Source organism: Camelina sativa, chromosome 9, assembly GCF_000633955.1.
Source record: "Camelina sativa cultivar DH55 chromosome 9, Cs, whole genome shotgun sequence".
Classification (NCBI taxonomy): Eukaryota; Viridiplantae; Streptophyta; class Magnoliopsida; order Brassicales; family Brassicaceae; genus Camelina; species Camelina sativa.
The window spans coordinates 9,713,456-9,731,403 of record NC_025693.1 but is presented as its reverse complement, the minus strand read 5'-3'; the positions used below and the strand labels follow the sequence as shown (position 1 = coordinate 9,731,403).

General features: G+C 41.1%; 1 protein-coding gene across 1 annotated transcript; it reads right to left on the bottom strand.

Annotated features, from left to right (window-relative positions):
- LOC104715156 lies at window positions 5,608-6,327 on the bottom strand. The gene has a single exon (XM_010432594.1). The coding sequence runs from the start codon at window positions 6,325-6,327 to the stop codon at window positions 5,608-5,610; it is 720 nt and encodes a 239-aa protein (XP_010430896.1).

The following is a 17,948-nucleotide window of genomic DNA, read 5'->3' as shown; positions in this document are numbered from 1 at the left end:
CATCGCCACTTCAGAAGCGTGCACGAAGGCATTCCTAGCCAAATTCTTCTCCAACTCCAAAACCGCAAGGCGGAGGAATGACATTTCCGGCTTTATTCAGAAGAAAAATGAGACGTTTAGTGTAGCTTGGGAACGTTTCAAGGGATACACTACCCGATGTCCTCATCATGGCTTCAGCAATGCTTCATTGTTGAGTACACTTTACAGAGGAGTGGTCCCCAAGATATGGATGTTCCTGGAAACTGCAAGCAATGGTAACTTCCTCAACAAGGATGTCGATAAAGGTTGGGACCTAGTGGAGAACTTGGCTCAGACTGATGGGAACTACAATGAGGAGTATGATCGCACTGTGCGATCTACAAGAGAGGAAGATGCCAAGTACAAGAGGGACATGAAAGCCGTCAATGACAAGCTCGATAAACTACTCAACCANTGTACACACTCGGTCACCTACCTGTGCATGCAAACGCGATCCAGAGTAGCCAGAACATGAGTCCTTTCATCGACAACATCGACAGACCAAGGCTACTCAGACAACAACAAGTTCAACCGGAACCAACAATCATTGAGGAGACAATGAACAATCAAAACGGTCCACCAGCTCCTCAAGCAAGGACCAACATAGGAGCAGGAGATGCTCCATTTACTCATACTCAAACGAATGGCATTATGCCACCTGGTGTCCAGAACAACAACTTTGAGATCAAGAGTAGTCTCATCCAGATGATACAGAGTAACAAGTTTCATGGATTGCCAATGGAGGACCCATTGGATCATCTGGATGAATTTTATTGGCTATGTAATCTCACCAAGATAAATGGAGTTAGTGAGGTTGGATTCAAACTCCGGCTTTTCCCATTCTCTTTGGGAGACAAAGCACACATCTGGGAGAAATCACTCCCCAAGGAGTCCATCGCCACTTCAGAAGCGTGCACGAAGGCATTCCTAGCCAAATTCTTCTCCAACTCCAAAACCGCAAGGCGGAGGAATGACATTTCCGGCTTTATTCAGAAGAAAAATGAGACGTTTAGTGTAGCTTGGGAACGTTTCAAGGGATACACTACCCGATGTCCTCATCATGGCTTCAGCAATGCTTCATTGTTGAGTACACTTTACAGAGGAGTGGTCCCCAAGATATGGATGTTCCTGGAAACTGCAAGCAATGGTAACTTCCTCAACAAGGATGTCGATAAAGGTTGGGACCTAGTGGAGAACTTGGCTCAGACTGATGGGAACTACAATGAGGAGTATGATCGCACTGTGCGATCTACAAGAGAGGAAGATGCCAAGTACAAGAGGGACATGAAAGCCGTCAATGACAAGCTCGATAAACTACTCAACCAGCAGCAGCATGTTCATGCAATATCAGAGGAAGAGCAGTTTTTACAACAAGATGGGGAGACTGTGCAAATAGAGGATGTAAACTACATCAACAACCAGGGAGGTTATAACAAAGGGTACAACAACTACAAGCCAAATCCGAATTTGTCTTACCAAAACCCGAATGTTGCCAATCCTCGGGACCAAACCTACCCATCTGCAGTTCAAGGGAACCAGGTCCAACAGAAGCATTTTGTTCAGTACAATCAAGGCTATGCCCCTAAACAACAGTACTCTGGAAACTACAACCCACCACCTGGATTTCAACAACATCAAGGCCCGCAGAATCAATCACAAGAAGCAGAGTTACGCGGCCTACTTCAGCAAATGATTCAGAATCATGCTTCAGCTGCTATGGACACTGCAAAACGATTTGCGGAGATGATCAACAAGATCGAATCAGGATACCATGATTTGAACGCCAAGTACGAATCGCTCAATACTAAACTTAGATACCTAGAAGGCCACCACAATAACCAACCAGCTCCAAAGATTAACCAACTCCTAGGTAAAGCTGTTCAAAACCCTAAGGATTATGCCACTGCCCAGGCCATCTTCCTTGATGATGACTATGAGGATTACCTCACTGAGGACAGTGATGTTCAAGATGGGGAGGATATGGATCACTCAATGATAAACGAGGCCAAGTACTACATATCCGAGTATGAACCCGAGCCTTCACCCGAGGAGACTGATTGAGTTGATGATCGAGCACTAGTTCGAGAATCACAAATCGAAGAACCACCCAAGGCTGAACCCGATGACCTACCCGATGATGGTGATCGGATGATACGTCGTGTAGATGTTGAGATGAGAAATCAACCTCAACTACCTGTGGCAAAGGAAGGGGAGCTAGAGGAAAGGTTCAATGCTGCACTTGACATCCAACTGGAGGCGCTTGCAGAGCGTATGGCCAAGCGTAAAGCTCCACCTCCTAAGCTTTGGCCACCACATAAACTTCAAGAGGAATCTGCCAAGGAGGCAGCTCGGCTGGAGAATGAGGTTAAGGAGGCTGTCAAGGAGATTAGATTTGAGATTCTCAGGAGTGGAGTGTGCTTAGATCCTGAGCTGCGAATCGAGGAAAAGTTGGAGGACCCAGGCTCTTTCACTTTGCCATGCTCGATAGGACTCCAGATTTTCAAGAATTGCTTGTGCGACCTTGGAGCTTCAGTTAGCATTATGCCACTGTCAATTGCCAACAAGTTGGGTTTCAGCAATTATAAACCAAGTAGTGTGTTGATCAACAGGTCAATTAATAACCTAATGTGTACTCCACCATGATCTAGTGGTATCGTTGTAACACTTCAGTATCGAATCCACATAGACCAAACAATTGCACTATGAAATTATCAAGATCAAATATAGCTAAGACAAAAGAGAAAGTTTGTGTAACAAGTAACTATCAAAATGGAAAGTAAATAAGTGTTTTAAATAAAAGGAGAAAACATTGGGTGCATGGAATCATTAGGGATTATGATCAAAAATTTAGATGATTAGATAGGGATGCATTAAACACAATTCTTGAACTCAAATCTCAAATGTAAAACTAACCTACTGTCGCAGCGTTAGTTATCTATGCAAGGAATTTATTAAACTCTAAACCGTCGTTTGAATCTAGCAATCCTAGCAAGCAATAACAAGTTCAGGTTTGATTAGTTCACAAGGTGCCTCAACTTCAACTTTCGTTGGCTATGGTCCACCTTGCTCACCTATGTTCTTTTCAAGCAACTCATCAGCACTTTTGGTGCCCCGATTAATTAAACCTAAGATCTTAATCTAGGTGATCAATCTAGCTTAAGCATTAAGAACAACAATAAATGAAGAACAATAAGATCAATCCCTAATCTAACAAACCTAGCATCAATTAATCATATAAACCCTTCTGAAACCCTAAACCCAATTGAGAAACTACTCAGTCAAAGATGAATAAGACATAATTGAATTGCAAAAGAAATAGAAAACAGGGTTTAGAAATCTTCTCCAGAGTGTCAAGAAAGATTAAAGATGTTCTCCCTTTGCTCTCAATACAAAATAGTTTCAGAAAATAAAGGTTATGTCTCTGAAGGCCGTGCCTCTAACTTAAATATCAAAATAAAACCCTAGAAGTTGATTTAAAACAAAAAAAATGAAAACTTGAGTCGGGTATGGGGACTGGTCGATCCCGAATGCGGATCAGCCGATCCTTGATGCTTTATCTGTGTTTTCTCCATCTGCTTGCTATTTCGATCAGTCTTCACCAAATTTGCTTCAGATGCTTGTCTTCATCCCCAAAACACTCAGTTTCCTTCCAAAGTAGCCTAGAACCTTTACAGACTCACAAAAGACTAAAAAGACTCTTAAAAGCACACTTAGACTTAATAAAAGACTCAAAACAAGTGTAAAGACTATGGTTAAAATCTTATAAAATGCAGACACATCAATTCCCCCACTTGAATCTTTGCTTGTCCTCAAGCAAGAACAGACAGAAACTCAAGAACAAAGAAAAGGTTTGAAAGTGGAAACTCACATATTATTGGGAACCTCTTCTTTGCACTTTTCATCAAATCAAATTAAGAACTACTTTTTGTACTCTGCCCATGATTAGGATCAACACTCCCTACTCTGAACTTCACAACCTTAAAAAACCTTCAGCATTCCCATTGTTGTCTCTCTAAATCAGATTAGTTAAAATGTGCTGTCTCGCCGAGGGAATATCGATCACTGAACTTATTGACTCCTTCAACCTTTTAATGCCCAAGACTTCCTACATATGCTTCATTTCCTCTCTCTTTTCTCACATCCAAAGGATTGATTTCTCCCTAATTTTCTAGGGTATCATTGTATTTTTTTTATCAATCCTTTGCTCTTTTCTTGCGGACAGGTTTCCATAAATTCCGAAGGATGCACGTGTTTACGCACAACCCTCGGCTCACTTCTTTATTACCTATATCCTCTTCTTCTTCTTTCCTTTTTTTTTTTACTTTTCTCCCTTTTTTATTGAGTATTGAAGGGAAGAGAGAGGGGAAGCATACTTTATGAGTAGATGCATGTCTTGTAAGGCTTAAGGGAGGAGTCTTGTTCGATGTATACCAAGTCCCTAGGCAAGAAGTAAAATCTGGTTAAGTCATTTCAAATCTAGAGACAACATCGGATCAGCTTAATGTTCTCCTTGGTGAGGATCTTTTGGGGCATGTTGAGCCTCCTCATGTTCATTCCAAGCTTCATTCAAAAATCAAAAGTACTAAAGCAATCATAAGAGTGTTTGTTCAAAGCAAAAAATTCCTAGAAATGATCATAGTTTCCCAAATTTTTTTTTTAGACTCGACAAAAAGAAAAACCAAAAGAAAACGACATTAGTAACTTAGAGACATCCCTCCTCCGGACTTACTTCACACCGTCCCAGTGTGAAAGCAAAACCAAGAAAAGAACGAATCCCACAAAGAAAATAAGAAAAAAATGAAAAGAAAAAGTAAGGACAAGAAACAAAAGCCGGTGATCTCGCATCTGGTGTTGGAGTGGTGTTGGCAAGGGTGGGGACCGATCGGTCTCAGGGTGGGATCGACCGATCTGAAACATTATTGAACTTAGAGATACCCGCAGAAAACCACCAGGATCGATCGATCTTTAAGTAGGACTGATCAATCCTAAGCTCATGGAACAAAACAATTTCATATCTTCTGCGTTTGGAACCTGTTCCTGAAAACACTTAACACCGGACGTGATTTCACCGTAATAAATCCTAAAAAAAAAACCAAAATCCTAAGACAAATAAAAAGAAAAGGGTAAGCCAGCACAAACCCCATGGGTTGCCTCCCATAAGCTCTTGTTTAAGGTCTATAGCTTGACCGTGGTTTCAGTTGTCAAGTGATGGGAGGATGAGAACTCATATCAGAACAAGCTCTCCAATTCGTCAGCTTAAGCTCCAGAACCTTTTTCAACATACCATCCACTGCTTCTTGGCCTTTCTCTTTAAACTCTGGAGTGAGGATGGCTTTAACTTTAGAGAAAGGCCGAGATATTCCTTTACACTTCACCTTGTACTCAATGGTGTCTCTAACATATTCTGGGGTACCAAGGTTATGTGAAGAGCTGGTATTACTCTTTCTATCTTCGGCTTGTCTCTCTTCTTAACCTTCTTAGAACTCTTCTTAGAAGAATGAATGTCTCCGTCCAGGACTTCGTTGACCTCATTCTTATCACCACTCTCTCCCATTATCATGACATCCACCTCCTTCTCATGTTCTACAACTAGACAAGAGCCATGTTGTAAAAGACCTTATCATCAATGTTAGAGAAAGTTATCCTCTTATTAGGCAAGTCAACAACTGCTCCCATTGTTGCTAGGAAAGGTCTCCCAAGAATCAAAGGCATAACAGAACCCTCACTCATTTCCACAACATGAAAATTTGTAGCAACCAAGCAATTCCCAACTCGAACATCTAAATTGTTAATGAAGCCTTGTGGAGTCGTGGTGACAGCATTTGTAAACGTGAGAGTGACCTTAGAGGCCTTCATATCATCAATCCCCAACCTCTCTGCAATAGCCTTAGACATCACGTTCACACTAGATCCAATATCACAAAGGGAATTCTCAAAGTTCACTCCTAGGATGGAGCATGGAACAACAAATCTTCCTGGATCTTCTAACTTGGGTAGCCTTTTCAAATATGGAGCATGAATGTTCTTCTCTCGAGCCAAAAACGCTTTAACTTCCACCAAATCCTTTTCTTCAACCACAACATCATTGTAAACCTTCTTAAACAAAGAGATGTGCTTTACTGCCTCTGTAAAGGGAATGTCAGCGATGAACTCACTTATAGCTTCTTTGTACCGACCATACTTCTTTTCATCCAGAGGTTTCTTCTCATGTCTTCTTGGAAAAGGAATTTGTGGCCTATAGGGCTTTGGTTCCACAAGAACTGATTCCTTGGAATCTGCATAAGGAAAAATTGAGCTGGGTTTTCCCATACCTGCAATAGGGACCGACTGGTCTCGACGTGGAGCGGTCGATCTGGGACTTTTTGAAATTGGTTATGCGTCAATGACAGGATCGATCGATCTATAAAGGGGATCGGTCGATCCAACTTTTCTGGGGATCAAACTCGAATTATCAGAATGGATGGGACCGGCTGGTCTAGTCTCAGGATTGAACGATCTCGTCTCTGCGGAAGCCAAACATGAGTTGATCACAGCATAACTCAGCCCATCTTCGATCCCACCATGGAGTGTTATAGCATTGCATGACTCTTTGTTCTTAGAGCTAGAAGAAATAGCAGAGACTCTGTTATCAATGGAATCAACACGTGAACGCAACCTCTCAAATTTCCTAGTCAAATCATTGTAAATGCTATCAATCTTGACATTAATCTCAGCAGAACTTTTTTTATGGCCCTCGAAGAGTGGTTGCATCATCAATTCGAGTTTGTTATCTTGTGGAGTTGTAGATGGGGCTTGGTATCCTTAGACATTTGAGCTACTAAATCCAGCACCTTTGTTCTGAAATCCTTGCGAGAAGTTACCTTGTTGATTATGTGGAGGATACACTTGATCTTGAGGATTCTCAACGTTGGTGCTTCTGTAGGAGAGATGAGGATGATTTCTATAATTCTGATTAAACCCAAGATTCTGATAGTTCCCTTGTCCTCCTTCATAGTTCAGCTCCTCTATCCCCTCAAAACCTGAATTTACTCCAACTTGCTGATATGCACCCGTCTGCCCGTCACACATGTTGACAGCTTGCTGATCTCTCTTCAAAAGAAGGTCTACCTTCGCAGTGAGACTCTTAATAACATCTGTATTCACGGAGCTAACGACACGCACAGAACGATCATACTCATGGCTATGATCGCTGTTACTCGCTGCAAGGTTTTCGATCAAGAGGTTTGCTTCAGCGGCAGTGTCAGTAGAAAAATCTCCTCTGCTGGCAGTATCGAGTGCCATCTGGTACTTCTGGTCAATTCCTCCATAGAAGATGTTCATAAGATTCTCTTGTGAAAAGCCATGATGAGGACAGTCCCTCATATACTCCTTGAATCTCTCCCACGCTTCACAAAAAGATTCTGTACCACCTTGTGAGAAGGTAGTGATCTTGCTCCTTAACATAGCTGATCATGACTTAGTGTAGAAGTGGTTTAAAAACGCTGCTCTACACTGCTCCCAAGTGGTAAGTGATCCTCGGTCCAAGAGATTTAGCCATCTCAAAGCCTTATCTCCTAAAGAGAATTGGAACAAAGTCAACATGAGGTAATCATATGGAACTCCATTAGACCTTGTTGTACTAGCTAATCTCTCAAAAGTTTCAATATGGTCTAGAGGGCTCTCTGATGCTAATCCATTAAACACACGGTTCTGGACCAAATTGATCAGGCTATGCTTGATCTCATAATCTTGTCTCGCAGGAGCAAGAGGTTGAATCGCAGACCGATTCGCAAATAGCCTGTTGTGAGCATCTTTGTCTCTCAAGGTGGCTCGCCTTGCTGCTGGGTTCAGCTCAGCCGCATTCTGCTCTTGTGGAGCCTGACATTATGGAACAGGGGGAGGTGGCGGAACAATAACCTCTTGAGGGTTAGGCTGACAACCAACTGGATTCTATCCATCCTCCATCTTATCAGCTTTAGCTTTCGCTTTTCTGTTTTCTCGGTCAAGTAGGGCTAACTCTTCGTTTGCATGCACCTAAAACACAAGAGAAAGAACAACGTTTTGGGTTATTGTTCCGCCAACCTAGAACAGGGGGAGGTGGCAGAACAATAACCCAAAACGTTGCCTTTGAGATTCTAGATTTAAATTTAGTCTAAGATTTATTTTATTTTTATTTACTAACTAGTTCTTTTGTTCTTTCTCTTGTTTGCATGCACCTAAAACACAAGAGAAAGAACAAAAGAACTAGTTAGTAAATAAAAATAAAATAAATCTTAGACTAAATTAAATCTAGAATCTCAAAGGCAACGTTTTGGTCCCCAGCAACGGCGCCAAATTGATCAACAGGTCAATTAATAACCTAATATGTACTCCACCACGATCTAGTGGTATCGTTTCGAATCCACAGAGACCAAACGATTGCACTATGAAATTATCAAGATCAAATATAGGTAAGACAAAAGAGAAAGTTTGTGTAACAAGAAACTATCAAAACGGAAAGGAAATAAGTGTTTTAAATCAAAGGAGAAAACATTGGGTGCAGGGAATCATTAGGGATTATGATCACAAATTTAGATGATTAGATAGGGATGCATTAAACACAATTCTTGAACTCAAATCTCGAATGTAAAACTAACCTACTGTCGCAGCGTTAGTTATCTATGCAAGGAATTAATTAAACTCTAAACCATCGTTTGAATCTAGCAATCCTAGCAAGCAATAACAAGTTCATTTTTGATTAGTTCACAAGGTGCCTCAACTTCAACTTTCGTTGGCTAAGGTCCACCTTGCTCACCTATGTTCTTTTCAAGCAACTCAACAACACTTTTGGTGCCCCGATTAATTAAACCTAAGATCCTAATCTAGGTGATCAACCTAGCTTAAGCATTAAGAACAACAATAGATGATGAACAATAAGATCAATCCCTAATCTAACAAACCTAGCATCAATTAATCATATAAACCTTTCTGAAACCCTAAACCCAATTGAGAAACTACTCAGACATGGAGAAGCAGAAACAGCAAATCAAAGATGAATAAGACATAGTTGAATTGCAAAAGAAATAGAAAACAGGGTTTAGAAATCTTCCCCAAAGTGTCAAGAAAGATTAGAGATCTTCTCCTTTTGCTCTCAATACAAAATAGTCTCAGAAAATAAAGCTTATGTCTCTAGAGGCCGTGCCTCTAACTTAAATATCAAAATAAAACCTTAAAAGTCGATTAAAAACAAAAAAGGAAAACTTGAGTCGGGTACGGGGACTGGTCGATCCCGAATTCGGATCAGCCAATCCTAGATGCTTTATCTGTGTTTTCTCCATCTGCTTGCTATTTCGATCAGTCTTCACCAAATTGGCTACAGATGCTTGTCTTAATCCCCAAAACACTCAGTTTCCTTCCAAAGTAGCCTAGAACCTGTACAGACTCACAAAAGACTAAAAAGACTCTAAAAGCACACTTGGACTTAATAAAAGACTCAATTCAATTGTAAAAATTATGGTTAAAATCCTATAAAATGCAGACACATCATCTGTATCTGGTTCTAGCTGATAGAACGGTCAGACATCCTATTGGGATCCTAGAAACTTGCCACTCAGGATTGGAAGAGTGGAAGTACCTACTGATTTCATGATCCTTGATATAGATAAGAACCAGACGATCCACTGATCCTAGGAAGAACATTCTTAGAAACAGTAGGAGCTGTGATTATGATGAAGCAGGGCAAGATCAGAATAGAGCATGGTGAGCACTTCAAGATGGAGTTTGATGTGAAATAGGGGATTAAGAGGCCAACCATTGATGGCAAGCTTTTTCTACTAAGACAAAGCAGAGGAAGGTCAAACATCTCGAAGAAGTCAACACCACATTTTCTGTGGAGCCTGGACAAGACTTGGGAAATGAATTGAACCACCTTGCTACAATGGAGAGGATTCTAAAACCTCTCCCTCCTAGATCCCATGCTTAAAGAGGATGAAGAGTCAAGCTTAGTGACTTAAAACAAGATCACTTGGAAGGAAGTCCCAAAGGTATATTTTATTCTATTTTAATTTTGATTTATTTGATTTAGCTTATTTTATATTTTTGCATGTTTTATTAAAAAGATAAATATAAAAAAATAATTGGGGAACCCGAGGCTCAACCCGACACCGTACTCGATGCGCCTGATCGTGTCTCTACTCGGGTGGCGAGTGGAGTCCGAATTCCACAAGAAAGCCCACTCTCGGTGAAGCCCAAAACCCTAGCCCTGCTCTATTTAAGGGTTTCGAACCCTTCTTCCTCAGCAGCACCGATAAGTTTCTTTCAACGCTAGAGCTTTTAGTTTTCATACTTTCTATTCTCTCTCAAACTCGAGTTTTATTCGATTTTCTTTGGGAACTAACCCTATTAACCTCGAACCTTAGCTTTTTCTTCTCAAGGATTCGATAATGGAGCCACACACGAAAACCTACCAAAGGAAAGGAAGAAGATCAACCTCCGCCGCTGCTACAACCGGAGATGATGCCGTCGAACCTCGAGAATCCCAAGGAAGAGGAAATGTTCCGTATTCGCAACCGCTGGCTGGATGTTTTGCTTCACCAACCCGATGTTCAACCCGATCCACCACCCGATCTGGTGCTCGAGTAACCGATCGAGTAGACCACCGAGTTCGCTCACCAAGTCCAATGGCGAGTGCTGTTCGCCGATCTCCTCGACGTTGGGACCTGTCTGCGTTCGAGAGAACTGTTACCGACCCCATGGAGGTCGATTCTGATGCTGGTGGAGAAGAGCAAGGGGAGATCCAAACCTCGCGGCTAAGGAGCAGAGCTGCGGTTGCAAGAGGGAAGAGGCCAGCTTCAGAGAAGGCTGAAAGAGTAGCTGAGAGAGCAGCTGAGGAAGAGGATCTAGACAGAGAGGAGGAGAACAGTGAGCGAGAATAGGAGCAGAGAGAAAGAACTCGCCAAGCCTCGCGGAGGCTGAAGCAGAAGGAGGTGGAGACTCCGGCAAAACTCTTCAAGGTTTTCCGGAAGATGAGCTTCGGTTGTACCCGATACCCTCACCGTGAGACAATGAAGCAGTTGGGCATCGTTAGAGATGTCGAGTTCCTGTTTGACATGTGCCACCTGGGCCACATGATGCGAGCCCACCTTGAAGCCTATGAGGAGGAGACGGTCCACTTTCTCTCAACTTTGTGTTTGCACTACTTTGCGGACCACCCGACCCTACTACCCGATGGGGGGATCGGGTTCATCACCTTCTCTGTTAGAAACAAGGAGTACCGGCTCACTTTCTCGGAGATGGAGAAGTTGTATGGCTTCAAAGCTGGTAGTGGAGAAGGAATGGAGGTTAGCAAGGAGGAAATGAGGTCCCTATGGCTGACAATAGGAGACAAGCTCCCCTACAAGTCCACAAGATCCAAATCTGCTCAAATAAGGAGCCCTGTCTTGAGGTATTTTCACAAGTCCCTCGCATGCACTCTTTTTGCTAGAAAGGAGACTGGGAATGTCAATGATCATGAGCTCCAGCTGCTAGATATTGCGTTGTGTGGAGTTTTGGACAATGCTAGGGATGGTACACCGCTAGTTGGAGATGTTGCGGATACTAGCATGGTGTTTGTGCTGCTCCATCAGTTCCTCTACCTTAAGTCATGGGCGATGAAGAAAAGAGAAGGAGGCGGAGAGAACTCCATTGGAGGATTGGTCACACCGATCTTGGTGGCTTGCGATGTACCCTTGAAGGGAGTGGTACACGATCCGAGATGGCTGGACGTAGACTACCTCGTGCTGGCAAGATATTTGGCCCATGAGAGGCCTAACGGCATGACGCTGTTCAAGTTCGTCCATCCAACCGCCGGAGCCGCCCAAATGATCTTACCCATGTAATGTGCACCAAGGTTCGGCTAGGAGACAATATCGACTTTGCACCACCTTTGGAGGAGCTGTACAATCTGGAGGAGGAATCCAAAGCTAAGAAGAGAGAGGCAACCGGGCAAAGACAGGGAGATAGCTCGGAAGATTTTGATTTTGACGAGTATGTGTGCTCTTAAAAGAAACCGGTTGGAGTGAGGGAAGCCCACAAGAGGATCGGATGGCTGAAGAGGATGAACAAGTTTTTGGTGAGGAAGGTAAAGGATCTTACTGGTTTGGTGAAGAATATGGGAGGTCAGATCAAGGAGCTGCAAGACAAGGCAAGCTGTGCCTCAGCTCCTACCTCGACACACGCACCAAATTGGATGGGGAGAAGCGGACCGCTAGGAGGAACTCGAGGACTGCCACCTCCAGAACCTTAACGAGCATCATCATACGAGCCCCAAGCTGAGGAGAATGTAACACGACCAGAAGCATCGCGGAGAAGCCATTCAGACGCCTATCCGATGCTTAACGCGATGGAATACTCGATGCCTTACCCGATGCACCAATCGAGCACACAGTCGGGTGATTACTCAGGACTCTTCCCTCCGCCTTACCAGATGCCATACACGATGACATATACGATGCACCCTGCGAGTGGCTATACAGGTGATCATTGTGGACCTCTTCCACCATACCCATCGTACTACCCGATGCCCTAACCGATGAGCTACACGATACCCCCCTCGATCAACCCCTCGGATGCTGGTCCGAGTAAGTCGTCCATGCATATCACCGAGCTCTCTGACGAGCAAACAACGGCACCTGCTTAAGCCGGAGACGACCCTGGCTACACGTTGGCGAGTATGGAGGCTGCTGCAACCTCCTTTTTCACCAACCCATGAGGTACCAATTTCATCTGATCCTTGTATATAACATTGCATTTAGTTTTCTTTTATTTTGTTTGATTCTTGAATTCTTTTTCCAGCTTTTATTTACACAGGAACTGTATAATTTAATTTTGGGGGAGGGTCCTAGAATATTCTTAACATTTTTTTTATTTTCTTATTTTCTTATTTCAAATTTTTGCATGCTAGTTTTATTCATTTAAGTCTGCATCTATGTGCATTGAAAAACCCAAAAAAATTTCAAAAATTTCAAAAAAAAAAAAAAGAAAAGAAAAAAAGAGAGTGTTCATGTAGTTGCATTTACATATTAGGATTGAGTCTAGTTTGTTTCATATAGGATTGTTGCATATGCATCTTAGAGGACAATGATTAAAGCTACCTTGTTTAAAATCAAACCTTAGGATTGAAGCTATAGCCCTTAATAGTTCGTTGTTGCTAGATCATCTTTGGAAAAAAATGAAAAATCTTTGCTTAGAACCTTGTATCTTTTGAATGCTTTCTCCAATTGTTTGAACATTGGAACATCGCTATATTATTGGATTTAATTTGAACTTTAATTGTCTTGTTTATGGAACTTGAATACTGGCTCATGGTAACTCTAAATTCGGGTTAGCACTCCATTTTTACCAATCTTTTTCATTTAACCCGATTCATTTTTCCTACCCATGAACACAAACCTTTCTTTCAAACCTTGTTGTGAATTGTTGAGTGAGGCCTTTTTTCATTGTGCTATAGGTTGTGAAACCTTGAGAGTATTGAGAACGACAAAGAACTGCCTCTTGATTTAGCTAAGTTAGAATTTGAACTAGCGAATAGATTCGGTTTCGAAAGATAGGTGGTTAGTATGTTTATTTGGGGTTGGGTTGAGAAATAAAAAAATGTCCCTAAGGTTAGAATCAATTAGCTCTAAATCTCTAAAAAAAATAAAAAAAAAAAGAGAAAATACTTTGCTATAGTCTCCAAGAAAGAAAGAAAAAATATACATATATTAGGAGTTTAGCAAAGAAAAAAAAAAGAGCTAGAAGTTTAAAGTTTAAATCTTAGGGAGTAAAAAAAAAAAGTTAAAATCAAGGATGTGGGTAGTTTAATTCTAGGGTTTTTGGTAAAATAATAAAAAAAAGTGAATGAGAAAAGGGTAGATCATCAAGAGTTAAGCTTTGTATGCCCAAATTGTTCTCAGTCTTAGATAGTTTTCACAACTGTATAGCATTCCTTCTTTTGAGAGAAAACCACCCAAAGAATTTGTTTGAAACCACCTTACTAAAAAGCCTTACCCTTGAAACCAATTGAGCTTGATTCACCTTCCATTTGCAAGATTCGCCAAACACTTAATTGAATGTGAAAGAAATGTTCTTTATCCTTAGTTGGAGGTTGAACTAGATCGATGCATGGTAATAAGCATAGAAAAATATTTGTAATTGTTGAAACAACCCGACCTTTTTTTTTAATAATTAAATACCATATATAATTAAGCCAACCAACCCACACATTACTAACCAACCAATAATAACCAACAACCAATAACATGCACAGCGGAAACATATAATGTTAATCATCTTAATATACAATAACCATACAATAACATTCATAACCATTCTATCCATCAATCTAGCATAGTTCTAACCAAGGTTCCAACATAAAGATTATGACAAATCCAACAACACACAACTGAGGCCCTAGATCATTCTCCTCCTCATCGCCATGATTCCACGTCACATACCTGCACACCACAAACAACAATTGAGATGCATAAGTATTATCATAAATACTTAGTGAGCCCTTCCTCCCATCTACTAGGTTATACACACAAGCATTTGAGACTCTCATGTTTAAGCAAACAAACAAACACAAAACAATACATCAAACCAGGAAAATCAGTCTCGGTTGAGACTAGGGTCGACCGATGCCTCATCCGTGTCGATCGAGGCTAGAAAACATGGTGTTGACCGACACCACATTGATGTCGATCGACACTATTTCTGCAGACGCGAACTGCACGAACACGAACGTCGATACTCCGTTTCCAATCAACTCGAAACCGTCCCAAACTTACCCAAACATCTCGGGAACCTATGGGAAACACAAAAAAAACGAACCCAAGCAAGCAAAACAACACAACAACAAGGAAAACACCCAAACAAAAGAGATCTCATGCTTAGATCAACCATGGTCAAGCACTCACCTCTTTTACAGGAAGATTGGATTGAGAAACGGTGGAAACAAACAGCCTAGGAAGCTTCTCCTTCGTTCCCAGCAGCAGCTCTCCCTTCTCCAGCCACAAATCTCTCCAAAAACGCCAAGAACAGACCCAAAAACTCATAGAACACTCTCCAACCCTTTCTCTCCTTTTTCTCTCTTAACGGCGACCAAAACCACGGAAACCCTCGACTTGGGTCGTCCTCTGCCTTAAATACACGGTTTAGGGATTTCTAATTGAACCAAACAAAACCAACCAGCAATTAAAACCAACACGACCAACCCGGAAAACATGGTGTCGATCGATACACCAAGGATGTCAATCGACACTCAGACCAAAAATCTGATACTTGGTTCGCAGATGTTACAAGTATGTTGATTGATCTTAGCACAATTAAACTATCTTTAAGGACTATAGCTTGAATCCTTCGCTTAGCGTAAAAAGGTTAGGAGTCCCCGTTTTTAAACCGCACTCTCCTACTTCCTTGCTAGAGGACTAGCAAGATTTAAGTTTGGGGGTCTGATAACTCTCTAATTTACATGTTTTTAGCATCCTTTTTTGTCCATATTTTGCATTGTTCATATCCTCAACTTAGCATTTTTAGGTCATTAATTGTAAGAATTCACTTTTAGGCCATTTAGGGTGTTGCATTGTTGCATTTGCATATTTTGGAAGAAAACATGTGCTTAAGAGCCTAAAATGGGGAAAAACAAGGACAAACCCGAGCATGTACCCGAAGGAGCCATCAAGCTAGAAGAACAAGTCTGAACCCCAACACGATCGAGGAGGATCCAAGAGCCGGAAGAACAACCCGAAGATCTACCCGAGGAATAACCCGACTTCATCCTCGTGTACCCCATCGAGTAGACCATCGGGCAGGTCTGGGAAGCTAGGTCAAAGGGGTTTCCATATATAAACCCCTCCTCTCCTTCCTCGCAAACGAGCACGCCGCAGACCCTCAAAGCAGAGAGCGAGAGCTTCTGTGAGAGAACTGAGCGACTCAAACACTTTCCCCTTCTGTTTTAGATTTTATTTCATAACTTTTTATCATTTTTTTTAGATTTCTATCTTGTATTCTTTCTACTCTACTCTATCGTTTAATACAATGCAATTTTCATTCGTATATGCTGTTATGTTTCTTGTTATGATGTCCGAGTAGTGTAGTAAAGTTTCTAGGGATGGGATAGATGATTTTGTGTTCTTGATCGGTTAGGATGTCTTAGTTGATTGTATTTGTTTAATAGATTTCCTTCTAGATTGGTGTTCTTAATGCTGTCAACAAACCGAGAGGGTGATATTAGATCTAAGGTGTTTTACCACCGAGAGGTGTAGATGAGATGCTTGAATCAACCAATGCTAGAGGTTTACTCACATAGCCTAAGAGATTAGATGAGTAAGGGGATTACTGACAATAATGAATCGGATCTTAATGCCTGCTTGGTCATGTTTCTCCAACGAGAGTTGGGTAGGGGAGTGATCAAGGTTGATTGTTTCTATCAAGAGAGTGTTTAACAAGATTTTAGAGATTCATTGTCTAGGAAATATTTGCTTGAGGCATGTAAGACATTTGTACTGGTTAGGAACACTTAGGATTCGATTACCCCATCCTTAGAAGCTTTCGTATCTTAATTTCTTGCATTTTCATACCTTACCCGATCCCTTACCCGATCAGGTACACGATAACCTGTATCGAGTAACCACTCGAGTTGTTCATACCATCTTTGCTTACTCCATCACTCCACGAGATCCTGTACTCGAATGCTTGCATCGAGTTCTTAGGTCGTGTGGTTTCTTTGTTTATATTGTTTCTATCAAGAGAGTGTTTTAACAAGATTTTAGAGATTCATTGTCTAGGAAATATTTGCTTGAGGCATGTAAGACATCTGTACTGGTTAGGAACACTTAGGATTCGATTACCCCATCCTTAGAAGATTTCATATCTTAATTTCTTGCATTTTCATACCTTACTCGATCCCTTACCCGATCAGGTACACGATAACCTGTATCGAGTAACCACTCGAGTTGTTCATACCATCTTTGCTTACTCGATCACTCCACGCAATCATGTACTCGAATGCTTGCATCGAGTGCTTAGGTCGTGTGGTTTCTTTGTTTATATTCTTTTATGTTATTTATTTTAGGACTGTTAGATCAAAACCCTTAATTGCTTGGCTTGACTTGCATTGTTCTGATTGCATCCTTCCTGCTAGCATAAACAACCATTTGGATTGATAACCCTTTGTACTACAACTGCATAGGGAATTGATACCCTGGTGAAAACCTGTTTATCAATACGTCAAATTATTTTTATCCCATAACCGTTCTCTTTTAAATAATTACATGTTAGACTATAGTTATTATGATAGATTTAGACGGAATATCCATATTCCTGTTTATAAATTTAATTTTTATTAATTCAATAAAAATTATCCAAAGAAATAAAATAATTATGTAAAATTCTCTAAAATACTCAAAATTCTCAAAAACTCATTGCAAAATGGATCCTTATATATCCGTCAAACCATTATCCAAATTAGTGAAAATTTGAGGAAGGAATACGGGTATTGGTTGGTTGATTCAAGCATCTCATCTACACCTCTCGGTGGTAAAACACCTTAGATCTAATCTCACCCTCTCGGTTTGTTGACAGCATTAAGAACACAAATAGAGAAGGAAATCTATTAAACAAATACAATCAACGAAGACATCCTAACTGATCAAGAACACAAAATCATCTATCCCATCCCTAGAATCCATTAGAGATTAGATGAGTAAGGGGTTTACTGACAATAATGAATCGGATCTTAATGTCTGCTTGGTCATGTTTCTCCAACGAGAGTTGGGTAGGGGAGTGATCAAGGTTGATTGTTTCTATCAAGAGAGTGTTTTAACAAGATTTTAGAGATTCATTGTCTAGGAAATATTTGCTTGAGGCATGTAAGACATCTGTACTGGTTAAGAACACTTAGGATTCGATTACCCCATCCTTAGAAGCTTTCATATCTTAATTTCTTGCATTTTCAT